Source organism: Chanodichthys erythropterus, chromosome 4 (genome assembly GCF_024489055.1).
Source record: "Chanodichthys erythropterus isolate Z2021 chromosome 4, ASM2448905v1, whole genome shotgun sequence".
Classification (NCBI taxonomy): domain Eukaryota; kingdom Metazoa; phylum Chordata; class Actinopteri; order Cypriniformes; family Xenocyprididae; genus Chanodichthys; species Chanodichthys erythropterus.
The window spans coordinates 23,998,682-24,015,613 of NC_090224.1; the positions used below are offsets into that span (position 1 = coordinate 23,998,682).

A 16,932-nucleotide genomic window follows, 5' to 3' on the forward strand; every position below is an offset into this window, starting at 1 on the left:
CCATAAAGAACCCCGTGCGTTGAAAAGGTTCGGTACGTTCTTCATGGAACCTGGCAATAAAGAACCTTGTTTTAGGAGCGCAATTAAGCCTACAATTTATCGACACTTAAACATATTTGTGTTCGACAGAACGTTCAGAAAATAAATTGACTTAGAACACATTTTCATCATGGAAAATGCACCCATTTGTTGGAATTATTGCCGCGGTGCAGTGTGCATCAGAAGAGGGGATCATAGTTTTTCCATGAAGATGTTTGCAGACAGTCACTCGGGTTCTTTCGTCGCGCGTGTGTGATGTTTTCCTCATGTCTACGCATCTGTCGGCACCACACTGTTCTTCTGAGATGATCGACCCTCCCGTTGATCGCCCCTTTCTCTCAGAGAGCTTTCTCTGCTAACAACAGTGAGGACAGGCTCAATGACGGTGGGAGGTTCAAGCTCTCAGAGAATTTGAGCGGATTCGCCAACTCTCTCCAGAAGCTCATGCTCCACGCCTGCTCATTCTAAAAGAAGAAGACTTGCGGGGATTGTTTATAGAGGCAGGCATGCGACAGAAGGTGTGCGTGTTTTCGCGGGCTCGTCCCGGTAAAGATGCGCTGGAGTGAAATGACGTTCAACTGGCAACAGCGTTAACTTTAACGCCAAGTGCCTTCCGTTAGGGCAAATGCAGAAATCAGATCATTCAGAGCTTGCGTTTGTATCGATAAAGATGAATTAACAGGGAAATGTCATGCAAACGAAATTGGGGTTTGCCTTGGAGTCTATGCACGTGGTCCCACTGGATTGACTCTGGATCAAGCCGTGACTGACAGCTAACTTCAAATTAAACCAATCCGCTGGAAGGACTTTACTGCGGGCGAAACCTGCGGTTCAGGTATTTCAATGATGCTGTGAGACCACGAGTGGCGTGATGAGAAGTTTCGCGTTGGTTTTGGAGAGTTGTAAACGGAACTTGAGCGTTCAGGATTTCTCAGGAACTCTGCAATGGATTTTGCTCTAAAACTTGCACATTTATCCAGAGAGATAAGGGCTGATAATCCTCACGTTCATGTCTCTTACTTGATTCTGGAGATAACGCAAATCTGTAGGCTGATTTCATGATGTATCGAGATTTGTGAACGGAGTGCGGTTTAAAGAAGACTCAGTGGATTTTCTGAAGTTGCATATTGGTCGCTACATATGGGAATATGAAGAAAGACTATTTATATCAAGCATATAAAGATATAAATAGACAACGAACACCACGTTGTTTTATCAGGGTAATGGATTCGGACTGTGTTTTTCACTTCTAATCGCATTATTTTAAAAACTGACTTACAGAATTATACAATCTTTGCTTTATCAATACTGAAATGGCTGACAAGTACTCCTGCACAACTCATAATGATGCGTTGACTTGATGGTGCTTTTGATTTGTTAGATAAAGTTGAGAATCAGTGAAGGTCTTCTACTCATCAGTTGATGATTGAGGCTTCAACAGGTGACTGAGGTAAAACATCTCTGTCTCTCTATATGAACGCAGTTTGTTCAGCATATGTTTAAGTTATCAGTATAATGTGAAATATAAATCGATTTATATTAAGCTATTTTTATTTTACTGTAGTTTAAATATTGCCTTAGTTTCTGGAGTTTTCCAGGGAGGCGAAGATTGAGTAAAATGGTTTTGGTACTAGAATATCCTCACTGAATAAATAGAGATTTTTATTCTTTTTAAAGTAGGTATGTAATTTAGATATGTAGTCAGTTCATTTCATTTTACATGAGGTAACTATGTGACTAATATTTGTATATTTGTAAATGTGTGTATTTCCTTAAAGATCTGCTGTATCATGCGGATATGTTGGCAAAATATTGCCTATTGTCATTACTTAGGCTATTAATTCATTATAGATTTACAAATCACAAATACATGGCACAATACAGACTTCTGGAGTTTTACTTTGAAAAAGTAGACCTCCCTGTAGGTCACTGAATAATATGCATACTGGTTATAATGATAATTCTCAAAAGATAATAATTATTAAACACTTACAGTAGAGCCTAAAAGTCTGTTATCCAATAGCTTATGATTAAAAATACATCTTTTAGAATTAAGTAGGCTAAACATTGTCCAAAATAACTTATTGTATTTGCAATAATAGATTCTGCATTTTCATTCTGGTGTGCAAAGCTAACATGACTCGGTATCTCTGTGCTTACAGTGGTCTGTGCAATATCAGAATGCTCATACTGGTATGAGAGCTGGTTCCGTGGGTTTACTGTCGACCCTCTGTGCTTCCTTCTTTTCCTGCCCTGCTTCTCGCTGTCCACATGCAGGCGAAGAAGCGATACCTGCTGGTATCTGTGGGGGCCTGTAGCCTTCTACTAGCCTACCTGTGTGGCCTACAGATCGGTGAGTTCCAGAACCAGAACCATGCAGAGCTGTATGGAGTCTCACAGATCCCCGGTGTCCCACCTCGTCCACCTCGCTGGCCTGAATGGGTGGATACTCCCTTGCAGACATACCTGGGTGAGGCAGAGCAGGAAGAGGACGGGCCTCTGCTTCTTCATCAACACACGTCTCCTCGCGAGAGACGTGAAATCCAGAAGAACATCTACAAGAGCCGACGATGTCGAATGGACACCTGTTTCGATTTCCAGCGTTGCGAACGGGGCTTTAAAATCTATGTGTACCCCCCTCAGAAAGGTGAAGCGCCCTCGGAAAGCTACCAGAAGATTCTGGCAGCCATTGAGGAATCGCGGTTCTACACAACGGACCCTAATGAGGCCTGTCTTTTTGTACTGAGTATAGACACTCTAGACAGGGACCAGCTGTCTGCTCAGTATGTACATAATGTCCGAGCCCGAATTCAAAGCCTCCCTCTGTGGTACGAAGGGAGGAACCATCTGATTTTTAACTTGTACTCTGGAACATGGCCTGATTATACGGAGGAACTAGGCTTCGATATCGGCCAAGCCATGTTGGCCAAGGCCAGCACTGACATGGACAACTTTAGACCACACTTTGACGTGTCCATCCCACTGTTTTCAAAAGACCATCCTCAGAAAGGAGGGGAAAAAGGTTATCTGAATCTTAACAATGTCCCTCCTTTACGGAAATACTTGCTGGTCTTCAAAGGGAAGAGGTATCTAACTGGCATCGGTTCTGAAACCAGAAATGCTTTGTATCATATACATAATGGGGATGATATCATTTTATTGACTACGTGCAAACATGGGAAAGACTGGGAGAAACATAAGGATGCAAGGTGCGACAGAGACAATGAAGAATACACAAAGTAAGTCCAACATTTTCCTGTTTTTATCACGCTGGTGTAAGATTATAGTTTGTGTTTAAAGGAATAGTTCACCCAAACATGAAAATTCTATCAGGATGTTGTTACAAAAAAACTGTACGAATTTCTTTCTTTCCTTCTTCTTCTTTGTTTTTGGTCCATACAATAAAAGTCAACAGTTGAAACATTCTTCAAAATATCTTATTTTGTGTTCCACACATTCCAGGTATAGAATGACTCATATCATTCACAGGATGAGCAAACAATGTCAGAATTTTCATTTTTTTGTGAACTATCTCTTTAATTTGTATCTGTTGAATTTACGTCAGTCAAGCTAATGATGTGCCGACCGATGTTTGCTTGACACATATGATTTTTTTTATTCAGTTTTCAAGTTTTACTTTTATGTTTGGTCATTTAAAGGTTAACCTGAGTAAACAGCATTGAGGATAGAAAGCAAAATGGCAGTATTTAATGTCAGAGTGATTTAGACGGTTGCTTGTTTTGTACTCTAGACTGTAGTGTTCATGTAGTTATCATGGGAATACCGCTATAAATGGAAGTGGTGTTGCATTTGTCTAGCTCAGGAAAAAAGTGCTGTGGAAAAGGACTCTAGAGGTCTCTTAGCCTGAAACAAAGCCAGTCTTCATCTTTTTGTGACAAATAAATAAGAGTGGTTTGTGTAAATTCAGTGTTTTGGTGAGATTTATGTTATAGTGTTAAATTCTCTTTGGTACAATGATAAAAAAAGTGATTGCCTTATATTATAAGGATGTGTGTGCAATGCAATTCTCAATTTATTCTCCAATAATTCCATTTATTTGGCTATGATGTGAACTGATTGCCATGTGCATCAACTGGCAGTAATAAGCATTTTCTGTGTATCTACTTTTATTGTGAGATATATTTTATGTTTATGTGTTGTTCTTAACAATTTAACAGATTTTTTATTTTACTATTTGCTAAGACACATACATACCTTGGGTCTCTTACTGAGGTTTATGATCAGCCTTTCAAATAGCATGCTGGAACTACATTTTATGTTTATATTATGGTCTTCTCTCCAAAAAGGCATCAGTATTATATTCAGCTTTGTTTTAGTTGTCCCTGATTCTATTGCACTGTTGTGATTGTGATATTACACATTTATTACTATGTAATTACAGTATAATGACATAGACAGTTGTATTTCCATTTTCTGAGCGTTACAAGAAAAGCAGAGTGTATGTGTGATGGGGTGATGGTTTTCAATTGTGGCAGAAGCAAAAAGAACGAGTGTTTCTGAGATTCATAAATGTTAGCAATATACACTATACAAAACAAGAGTTATAATTTACCCAGTAAGTACAACAAATAGGAGAGATGAAATCAAAGCATTTTTGGACATTACAATGATTTTGATGTACTCACTGGTTTTGAAATGAAATGCTCATAAAGCAGATGTTGTTCAGGGGTCCACATATTTTTGACCGTTTACTGTATTAAAGAGTACTGCATTAATGTATATAATGTAGAGTATTAAAGAGTTGGCAAGATTTGACTTTTAAGCAATTGGTGGATCATCAGACTGAAGAAAGTAGGGTTAGAAAGTCTTGCCTACCAGACTCTTATACTTCAAATGAATTGAGAGGATTTCAGAGAGGCAGAACAGTCAATAACTGGCTCTCAATTGAATTAATCAGGAGCTTACAGAAAATACCCAACCACACACACAGACACATTGGGTTTTCATGTTTTATGGGGACATTCCATAGACATAATCATTTATATACTGTATATATACAGTATACTTTATACTTTTCCTCATGGGAACCAAAAATTGTTTCGGATATTGCCATCTTTGTGGGGACATTGCTTCTGTTCCCAGAGCCTGATAACATCACTGACTGCTCCTAATCTGACCCACCAACATAGACACTCTCTTGCACGCACAGGCACAATAACACACATACAGTTACCTCTGGTATAAAAATATTCCTATTTTACTGGCATTATCTGTTCAGAACTGGTTTATTAAAAAAATTTGAATACCTTGATATGGTTATTATAGTAAATTGAAATGGGTTGTGATGCACTTCCGAATCACGGTTTGTAGTTTGCGTGTTCAAACAGGCATGTACTTTACTATCAATGCTGTTGCTATTGTCTCCATGTGTGGTGCAGGTAACTGGTCTGTAATGCATGGTTTTGTCATACTTTTAAGGTGAACAATAACAGGTGAGCCATGAGATGGATTACATTACACAACACACAAATGAAAAATTGCATTATATACATAAACAACAATGATGGTATTAAATGTAAGTACAGAGATGATCTTCAAGGCCAGTTTCACACATACTGTGGGGTGTAAGCTTTCACACTGATAGTGTTTATGGTGCATCACAGAGAACACATTCTGTGGAGACATTTATGTCTCAGGGGTTGATTTTTATTAAAACTAACAGATTTCAAAGTTTTCTGTTTGTTATATGAATGCTACATTAAAACTGATTAAAAAAGTTTCTTTCTTTTCAAATGCCTTATATTTTATTGTTTCAGGCTTAAAATATGACATTAGATTTAGTGTCAGTGAAGAACTTGAGATGAAATACACGTGATGTGAGAATTATTCAAAAATCAAAGGAAACATTCATTTGAACAGAACATTTTTGTGCATTATTTCCATGCTGTGTGCCCATTTTTTCCCGAAATACATAAAAGTAAGAGACCGGTGATCTGGGAAAAGAACATAGTAAACTTTATTGTTAACTGCACAATGTGTATATGATATAAAACACATCTTCAGATTTTAATCAAAGAAAGAATTAGCCTATTATTATCACGTTCTGTAAACATCAGAAAATGTTTTTTTTGGCTAGTAGCCTATTTAGCATCTATTTAAATGTCTGAAACTTTATGATGAAAATAGTTGTCATATGAAAAGCTCTGAGCGCGTCCATCTCTGGCTCAGCGCCAGCCAAAGAGTGAAAGCACTGTGAATTAGCAGTGAATATCTCAAATGGGGATAGCTGAATGCCAGCTAACTTGTTTGTCAGTGTTTTCTGCTTATTCAGATCATTGCGCCACTTCCGTAGTGTAGAGAAAGCACATGCACATGGTTGCCAGATTGCAAACATTAAAACACCGGGCAAATGTATCCTTTTAACAGAAAATCTTTAATTGGGGGATTAAAGTCTTGACATCTGGCAACCACAAGCATGAAAGCTCTTAGAGGCTCTGTAATATTTTGTATCCACTTTTTATTCAACAAAACACTTTTCTTTTTTTTTAAAGGTGCCGTAGAACATCTTTTAAAAAGATGTAATATAAGTCTAAGGTGTCCCCTGAATGTGTCTGTGAAGTTTCAGCTCAAAATACCCCATAGATTTATTTTTATTCATTTTTTTTAACTGCCTATTTTGGGGCATCATTAAAATAATTCAGCCTGCGGCCCCTTTAAATTCTCGTGCTCCCCACCCACGGAGCTCACGCTTGCCTTAAACAGCACAAACAAAGTTCATACAGCTAATATAACCCTCAAAATGGATCTTTACAAAGTGTTTTTCATGCAGCATGTCTAATCGCGTAAATATGGTATTTATTTGCATGTTTACATTTGATTCTGAATCAGTTTGATAGTGCTCCGTGGCTAAAGCTAACGTTACACACTGTTGGAGAGATTCATAAAGAATGAAGATGTGTTTATGAATTATACAGACTGCAACATTTGAAGAAGGAGGAAACAATGGTGTTTGAGACTTACTATATGTCATTTCCATGTACTGAACTCTTATTATTCAACTATGCCAATGTTAATTCAATTTTTAATTCTAGGGCACCTTTAACTACATTTTAGTCTCATCTTTTTCCATCAACAGTATTCCATGTTGATTTAGTCACAATTATCATTTAATGACTTTGGTGTTGTCTTGTCATTGTCTCATCCGTTCATATAAAAAAAGGTTGTTGATGAACATTCTTTGTCATAGATTTTGTTAATGAAATTAACATCAGTGTAAACGCTGTAACCTGTTAATATATGCTCCAAATCCGTGTCACAGATGCAATATGTGTGAAACAGACCTAAGTCAACACCACATAACTCAAAGAGGCAACAAGCACAACACCACTGCAAATAACAATGTAATTCACATGATTTATTAATGCTGCGCTGCATGCAGGGAACCAGAGTTCTGCTGTGTAAAATGTGCAAATCCTATAGTCTAAGGAGAGATGAAATTTGAGAGAAGGCACTGAGAGCTCCATCAGCTTCTTCTCACTGGTAGATTTCTGGTCTCGCCACTGGACTCTTGATGGAAAGTTCACACTGACAAGTTTTCATTACCAGGTGAGCCAGAGTCAAAGAGAGCCACATTTCAGAAGATGTCGAGTCTGCTTTTGTGCCTACAGTAGGAGACGGAAGACAAGAAGTAGGAATAAGGTGGAGAAACATGGGAGAACGAGCCCCCACTGATAAGATGTATTGATAGACTCTAAATTAGAGCAGCTCACGACTGGGTGCTTCCTACAAATCCATCACACTCAAGAAAGAGAAAGACAGCAGAAAGAGAGAAAGAAAGACAGACGTAGTGCAAGAGAGAGAGAGAGAGAGAGAGAGATGCCTGCTGTTTTTTAATTAGGGTGTGTGATTAACGTGATGTGTTGTTTTTTAGCCTCAGAATCACACAAAAGGGAAGTGATTACAAATCCCAGTTATACCTCCAAAATTAATCACCCTCTTCAATAAACACAGCTGCTCAAAGTTTGAGAGCTCACTGCTGTGCGTTATTAAATCCTAAACTTTTATGACAACCAAACTTGAGGAATCCATCCGTCGTCAGGGAGGCCACATTGTTATAAATTGAATACCCAATTTGTTGCAGTGTTGTCATACCCCACTTGAGCAGAGCAACTTGGGCAAGTATTTATGTAACTAATTTTATACCTACCTTTATACCTTGTCTTCCTTCTTTAAATTGAATTTAAATTTAAATCTTTTGTTCAATTTGTCTTCATGGCAAATTCATTAATTTTAGTTCTTTTTATTAATGGCAAACTGGCATCGTATTTTAGTCAACAAAAACATTTTAATTGACTGCTGCATAACTTCTTCAGTTCTAACTTTTGCTAAGGTCTATTTAATGAAATTGAGCTTTTTTTCAGATGTACTGCGTATATTACAAAAGTTAAAGGTGCCCTAGATTCAAAAATTGAATTTACCTCGGCATAGTTAAATAACAAGAGTTCAGTACATGGAAAAGACATACAGTGAGTCTCAAACTCTATTGTTTCCTCCTTCTTATATAAATCTCAATTGTTTAAAAGACCTCAGAAGAACAGGCGAATCTGTTACGTAACAGTCGGGGTGTACGCCCCCAATATTTGCATATGCCAGCCCATGTTCCCAACATTATGAAAGGCATTAGACAAGGGCAGGCAGTATTAACGTCTGGATCTGTGCACAGCTGAATCATCAGACTAGGTAAGCAAGCAAGGACAACAGTGAAAAATGTCAGATGGAGCAATAATAACTGACATGATCCATGATAACATGATATTTTTAGTGATATTTGTAAATTGTCTTTCTAAATGTTTCGTTAGCATGTTGCTAATGTACTGTTAAATGTGGTTAAAGTTACCATCGTTTCTTACTGTATTCACGGAGACAAGAGCCTTCACTATTTTCATTTTTAAACACTTGCAGTCTGTATAATGCATAAACACAACTTCATTCTTTATAAATCTCTCCAACAGTGTAGCATTAGCCGTTAGCCACGGAGCACTATCAAACTCATTCAGAATCAAATGTAAACATTAAAATAAACACTGCACTTACGCGATTAGACATGCTGCATGACGAACACTTTGTAAAGATCCATTTTGAGGGTTATATTAGCTGTGTGAACTTTTTTATGTTGTTAAAGGCAAGCACGAGCTCTTGGGGCGGACAGCATGAGATTTAAAGGGCCACACACCCTGAATCGGCTCATTTCTAATTATTCCCCAAAATAGGCAGTTAAAAAAATGAATTAAAAAAAATCTATGGGGTATTTTGAGCTGAAACTTCACAGACACATTCAGGGGACACCTTAGACTTATATTACATCTTTTAAAAAAAAGTTCTAGGGCACCTTTAAAGTTAATTTATCAACATTTATCAACAGTTAATGTATCAACATTTAACCGAAACTATCCTTGTTGTGAAAACAGTACTGCAACAATGTATCATGACAATTTAAATATTGTTGGTAAATATTTTACCATTTGGTTGCACAATTTCGTTCATAAGTATTTGTTGGATGTGCTTACACAAGGTTAGGTTTGCCTCGCCTTAGGACCTTCATGGTGATGTTTTACTACAAATCGTATATTTTCGCATGACTAGGATTGCTCTAAATCATATGAAATTGATAACTTCTACAGTACTTTTCCATGAAGCTGTGTTGTAATTCAATGTTGCAAATTCTTTATTAATTTTTCGAGTTTGAGTGTGTAGCGCATTCACAATGTGTCTGGTAAATTCAAATTTACTTGTGCATTTACATCAGTTTGAGCATGTTGGTGAGTTGATGTTGTGTGTCTAATTAATTAATCTCATACTGTATGTATTGGATGCATTTGGATGAGTTAATTAACTTAACTGTTATTTACTGTTTAGCTTCAGCTCAAGTAGCTCAAGCGGGTCAATCTCCAGCATCGTTAATGTCTTGTGGTGTTATTTTTGAGGAAAACTAAATTATGTATTTATTACATATTTTTATACATTTTTTTTTTCAGCTGATCTTGTATCTAAAAATGTTTTTGTATAATTTTCAGTTACAGTTACTGTTGTCTCTGGTGTGGTCTGTACTTGTTGTGCTTTGAGCATGGAACACTGATGTTTATCAGTGACCACTGGAAATATATTTGATAGAAGTCAATGTTGATGAAGTTCATGCTTCAGTCGGCTAATCAAACACAGAACACAACACTTCAGCAGAGCCAAATTTCTCAGAAAATTAACCACTGTTAACTAATTAATGTTGCTGAGCTCAAATAACAATTTTTACCCCATCATCACTTCTAATTTTTCACATACAGGAGCAGCTGACTAAATGTGTTAAATTAAATACATAATCAATATATATAATACAGCTTTCTTCAGACGTAAACATATAGAATTACAAGCATGGACACATTTTAGCCCGCAAAGTGGTCAGGATGTTGAGATGATGTTTCCTGATGCCTTTTCTGTGAATATGGCAAATGTTTCTTTATGGCAAACAGGGGGGTTACTAGGGAAAACATTGTTATAAGGGGTGCCTTTGGTGTCTACATAGGAATTTTACTGATATTCGATACATGAAAGTATGTAGGATAACAAATTAACACAGTACACCAGCTTGGCCTGCTGTTGGCTGAGAGATGGATCATGTTTCTAGCACTAGATTTTCGGCTACCTAGAGACTTTCAGAGATTTCAATAGGCATTCTCAGCAGTTTGGGAGAACACTGCACTGTGGGAGACAGCGGGAAAGAATGAGAGACATGAAGAAACATTCGACAGAAGAAAGAAAGATAGTGTAAAATGTTCTGAAACCTCAGTAACAAACCCACCTACTGGGAAAGAGGTTTAGTTACTGTTTGTCCAGTAACAGAAAATCCATCCTCTCTTCTCCCTAATAAAACTCTCTCAGCTCCTGAGGACCAAAACTGCATGGAGAACAGTCATATTTTATTGTTGTAGTTTTATTATAAATTCTCATTCTGCAACATGATGTTACCTTCAGTGCACTTCTAAATCAGAAAAGAACTGGTGGTTTCTTACATCTGCAAGGGTTCTTTGTGTGCTGCTGACTATTTTAAATGTTCATGCTGCCTTATTTCTGAGCTTTTGCATTCATCCACGCACAGTGCCAGACTAACATTAAATAGACTTATCCATCAAAAGGTAGAATTCACATACAAATTAAGTTTTTGAGAAAGCACACTTCATGTTTCCACCCTCATGTCACTCATTCAAGGCAGATCAACTGTTTTATGTTTTGGCAAATTACTGATTAATTCGTATGAATTTATGCAATTTGTATGTTATCGTGTGATCTTCTAAGTTGGGGTAGACCATCCCAGCTAACAGGCAACGTTCTCAGAACTTTTGATTTCATTCTTGCAAGTTTCTCTCAAATTAATAACCAAACATTCTTCCAGTAATGTTAACAGAATTTTCTTTCAAAGTTATCTGGTCTTTAATAATGTTCTCAAAAGGTTAGCACAAAAATATTATATATGCATTGTCCATGGAATATTTTTAATCCTGAAACGTTTTAGTTGGACATTCATCTAATGTTCTTTTAAAAAAAAAAAAACTGTTATAATAATCAATGTTATAATCTGAATATTCTGAAGCAGTGGTCGCCAACCCGTCGATCGCGATCGACCGGTCGATCTTTATCACTGTTCCAGTAGCTCGCGAAAATAACAGAAATATGAGTACAAACATACATTACATTTCTCCAGTCTTTGTACTGTATTTTTGTATTTATTTTTGTGTTATTTTCTGGAACTACTGGGGCAGACAGATGAAGGTAAATAGCCCACATTACGTCTGAGTCTGTAAACGGCCGTTAACAAGAGGCCAGAGACGCTGAAGACGTACGCGAAGAGGAGAAAATTCTGTAGCAGGCAGAGCAGCTCACTGTTCACGATGCTCGAAATATAGGAAGAAAATATAAATATTGAATTGGGGGTGAGGGATTAGGAATCTCCTAAAAGGAGATCAGTCTTCAGGAAGATTTCGATGGCAATGGCATTTTATTTTCCTCTTACTTCCGAATAAAGTAGCTAATTATTAGCGCATTTCAGCTTTGTTTACAGCGGTAACCAAGGAAACACTGTATCACTGCTGCTCCATAAGCGCCACCTGCTGTCAGAGAGTGAATCTGCGTCTCATTCAGTCTGCTGTTTTTTTTTTTTATGCCTTTTTTGTGTGTGTAGCATTTATAATTTCACAAAGATACAGTCAGACCGTACTGTTTTTGCTTTAAATGTTGAAATTAAATCTAATTCAAATAAAAACTCTGCTGAAAAATCCAGCTAAAACCAGCCTAAGATGGTTGGCTGGTCTTAGCTGGTTTAAGCTGGAAGTAGCTGGTTTTAGCTTGTCTCCCAGCCTGGGTTAGCAGGTGTTCAGCTGGTCAAAAGTCAAAACCCCTCTAAAACCAGCTATGACCAGGCTAGGAGACCAGTTAAAACCAGCTAAGCCAGGCTGGGAGATCAGCCAAAACCAGCCTGACCATCTTAGGCTGGTTTTAGCTGGATTTTTCAAGAGGGAAAACAACTGCTCATGCAACGTGCGTAGCATCTTTGTTTGGATTGTGATTAAAAAGCAGTGGTTCCCTCTAATTTGAAATGGCTATATATTTTTGTTTATTATAATAATATTAATAATAAATATCTGCAACCAGTATCAGAATCCGGCCAATTTGCTTGTAAAAAAATAAATAAATAGGCTAAATAAATCAGAATCTACATTGACCACGAAAAAAATACTAAATACAATATGGGCTGTCTTTTTCTATGAAGTAGATCTTGTCTTTCAAAAAGGTCGAGGTCAGGGATCTTGGGCTTAAAAAGGTTGGTGACCACTGTTCTGAAGCATTCCTATAATGTTTGCAAAATGAGAAAATGGAATGTTCCCTTAACATTCCCTTCCCTTTTTTAAACATTCAGAGAACATTCAAAAATAATGTTTAATTTAATTAGCAAAACATTGTTAGAATATATTTTTGTTAGCTGGGTGTATATTCTCACATTTTTTTCTAAAAAAATGTACATTTCCATATGTATCACATTGTATGAATTTGCATGAAATTGCCACCTAATAATAAAAAAAAAAAGTTTAATTTTATCATGAAATGGGGTTAATTAAACTCATATGGCTTTTTTTAGAACCCAAAAGGAGTTACCTAAGAAAATGTCCAGTTTACTTTTTTGCAAACAGCAGTTTGAGACTTTACTAAACCTCTTGTTTTTCATTTCCCTCATAAGTCACATGGCTTGTGAACAAAATGAGGGTGAGTAAATGACAGAATGTTCATTTTTGGGTACTATCCTGTAAGCTTTTCTGGAGAGCTACATTTTGCTGCACCTGCACGGTCTGTTGCTAAATTTTGCTTTGCTTGGAATTCAGAGTGATCTGTTTCCCCAGACTGTGGTGCCAGCACTCTTAAACATGATTTACTCTGTCACAGACAGCCTGTGTTCACACCTTCATTTCATTGAGTATCCACCTGAGCCAAGTCATTGTAGCACAGCCTGCACAACTGCCTGACTCCTTGAGAGGATTCTATCACACCTGTTCATTATTACAACCATATCACATGCAATTTGTATCATGCATGCACATAACACACAAAATAATTCTTGTTCCCCTTCTGTTGTGCCTTCAGTAAAAATTGTCTGTCCTATTTATTGTGCGTTTGTTACATTTGTTACATATTAGGGGTGTAACGGTACATATATTCGCCCTGAACCATATGTGACCCAGGACCACAAAACCAGACTTTTTTTTAAAAATTGATTTATACATCATCTGAAAGCTGACTAACTAAGCTTTCCATTGATGTATTGTTTGTTAGAATAGGACAATATTTGGTCGAGATACAACTATTTTAAACTCTGAAACCTGAGGCTGCAAAAAAATCTAAATATTGAGAAAATCACCTTTAAAGACCTGAAGGCATTTTTAGAGTTGTGACAAACACAAAAGTAAAGACTCATAACTCCAAAACTATAGCAAGGAGAGTCAAAAGGTAGGTATCGTTTGATAGAACAATTTTTTAAATGTTTAGAAAATATAAATTACATTACAATTGGACATTCTCCTGCTGATAAAATCAAACAAATAAATATCAATTTTATTATAATTTTACATATCTTTCTTATTTGACATGCAATAATTCAGGAAGGAAATAAGATGGGGGGAAATTATTGATGACGTTCTCCTACATGAGAGCTGCATCTGGATCATATTTTGTGGTGATAGCATACATTAATCAAAAGTTACAGTATTTGGAACCAAGGAAGCCTTTTTGTTTAGCCCTTGACACCCCCTAATGGGCATTTTGTGATCATCGCAAGTTTATTTTGTTTTATTTGCATCCCGGAAAGAAGAGAGACAGATTTTTAGATAAAATATATTACATCATTCCATGAATAATATCTCATGATCAACAGAATGGGTTATATTTTTTATGTTTATGTTATGTATATTTATATGTTTTTTTTTTATATGTCTCATTTTAATTGTAAGAATCTGCTGTAAATGGTGATGTGTCATGATCTATGATCTGTGCAATTTTCATGAAATTATGAGGAAAAACGCCAACTGAAATCTACATATTTGTTTTCAGTTATTGCGTGTGCGCTGTTTTTGTTGTAAACTCAATTTGTGCAGACTCGTTATTTTTCATTATTCTGTTTATTTTGTACTTTTATAACACAAGATGTCAGTTTTGTAGTTGATAGTGACAAAATACCCTTTTTTAATATAAAATATAATAATAATAATAAAATAAAAACCTTAATAGACTAAAGGAGGCAGTACTGTACCAATTACCTCAAATGCCGCTAGGTGGAACAAACTGTAATTTGCACTACTGTCTGTTCAAAATAAATGAAAAGAAACTTAGCATTGTGGATTTGTTGCTTTTTCCAATTCTCACTATTAACTACAGTTGAGCTCAAAAGTTTACATACCCATTGCAGAATATGCAAGAATGTTAATCATTTTAATAAAATAAGAAGGATCATGAAAATTGCATGTTATTTTTTATTTAATATTGTCCTGAATAAGCTATTTCACATAACAGATGTTTACATAAAGTCCACAATGCAAAATAAATGCTGAGTTTATAAAAATTACCCAATTCAAAAGTTTACATATCCTTGATTCTTAATACTGTGTGTTGTTACCTGGATGATCCATGACAGTTTTTTTTTGTTTTTGTGATGGATGTTCATGAGTTCCTTGTTTGTCCTGAGCAGTTAAACTGAGCTCTGTTCTTCAGTAAAATCCTCTGTGTCCTGCAAATTCTTTGATTTTCCAGCATCTTCTGCATATTAGAACCCTTTCTAACAACGACTTTATGATTTTGCGATCCATCTTTTCACACTGAGGACAACTGAGGGACTCAAACACAACAATTAAAAAGGCTGCAAACTTTGATGGTCCAGAAGGAAACACAATGCATTAAAGGGAGGGAGTGAGCTGATTATTTTTTCTAGTTCAAAAGAAGATGATGTGCAAGTTTTTCTAATTTTCTTTAAATTTCTTTTTTTTTTTTTATTTAGTACTGCCCTTCGGAAGCTACAAAAGATACTTACATGTTTCTCAGAAGACAAAAAAAGTACAGTTTATCCTGTTCATCCACAATGTGCATAGATTCAGCTCTGACTCCTCTGTGACTCCAGGGCATCAGCGTACTTAAATACATCGATGATTGATTGATTCTAGCTCAGTCAGAGCAAATTGCAGTTTGGCATCAAGATGTTGTCCTCGCTCATATGAAGACTCTAGGGTTAAGACTGAAAGCACCAAGAAGAATGTGCTTTCTCCATTACAGAGAACCACTTTTTTTCGGGTAGTATGGGACTCAACTATGATGCAGGCATGTCTGTCTCCTGCTCATACTGAGGAAATTCTTTTAGCCTTAGGCAACATCAAGCTATGCCAGACCATCACTATAAAGCAGTTTCAGGTGCTGCTAGGGCTTATGGCAGCTGGATCCAACATGGTTCTATTTGGCCTGCTGTACATGAGACCCTTGTAGTAGTGGCTCAAGACCCGAGGGGCAAGCCATTTTGCATGATCAGAGTTACACATGGGTTCTTCATACCCTGGTGATGTCAAAGAAGCCTTGGTTCTTGTCCCAAGGTCCTGTGTTGGGGGTGCCTTGTCATCACAAAATGCTTATGACAGATGCTTCCCTCATGGGGTGGGAAGCGTTCTTACATGGTCGCTGGACTCATGGTCTGTGGAGGGGTGATCATGTTTTGTGGCACATAAATTGCCTGAAAATGACAGCTGTTTTTCTAGCTCTGAAATATTTCCTTCCAGATCTCCAGATTTCCAGCACCTGAATCAGGGAGCAGACATCCTGTCGAGTCAGGGGCTGAGGCCCAGGGAATGGAGACTCCACAAGGTGGTGGAGTTAATTTGGAAGAAGTTCGGCCGGACAGGAGTGGACTTGTTCACATCTCAGGAAACAACCCACTGTCCTCTCTGGTTGTCCCTCATGCATACATCACTGCTAGAGTTAGGGTTTGCTAGGACGGGGTTCGTCTAATACTAGTATCTCCATGGCCAGGGTTAGGGTATGGATATGGTTCTTGGACCTGAGGTCCCTTCTCGACAGCTCTCATTTGTGAGATTCCGGTCAGGAGGGTCCTTCTGTCTCATTTGGCCCATGAGGTGGACCAATTCCTGAACTCTGGTCTCTCAGCTGAGGTCATTGAGACCATCCTAAACTCTAGAGCTCCCTCCATGAGGAAACTGTATGTCTTGAAGTGGTGAGTTTTCACTTCATGATGCAGAAATCGCCGGTTGGACCCAGTTAACTATCTGGGTGGTTCAATGCTGGAGTTCTTCCAGGGCCGATTTTCTGCAGAGATATCCTGCTTCAGTTTGAAGGTGTATG

The 16,932-nt window shown here is 37.3% G+C and overlaps 1 protein-coding gene across 1 annotated transcript in view; it reads left to right on the forward strand.

Annotated features, from left to right (window-relative positions):
• Window positions 1-2,310: 2,310 nt before the first annotated feature.
• LOC137018674 (exostosin-1) overlaps window positions 2,311-16,932 on the forward strand; it is a 420,441-nt gene continuing 405,819 nt past the window's right edge. The window contains exon 1 of the mRNA XM_067383379.1: window positions 2,311-3,278. Coding sequence (XP_067239480.1) covers window positions 2,311-3,278 — 968 coding nt within the window. The remainder of the gene's footprint in view (window positions 3,279-16,932) is intronic.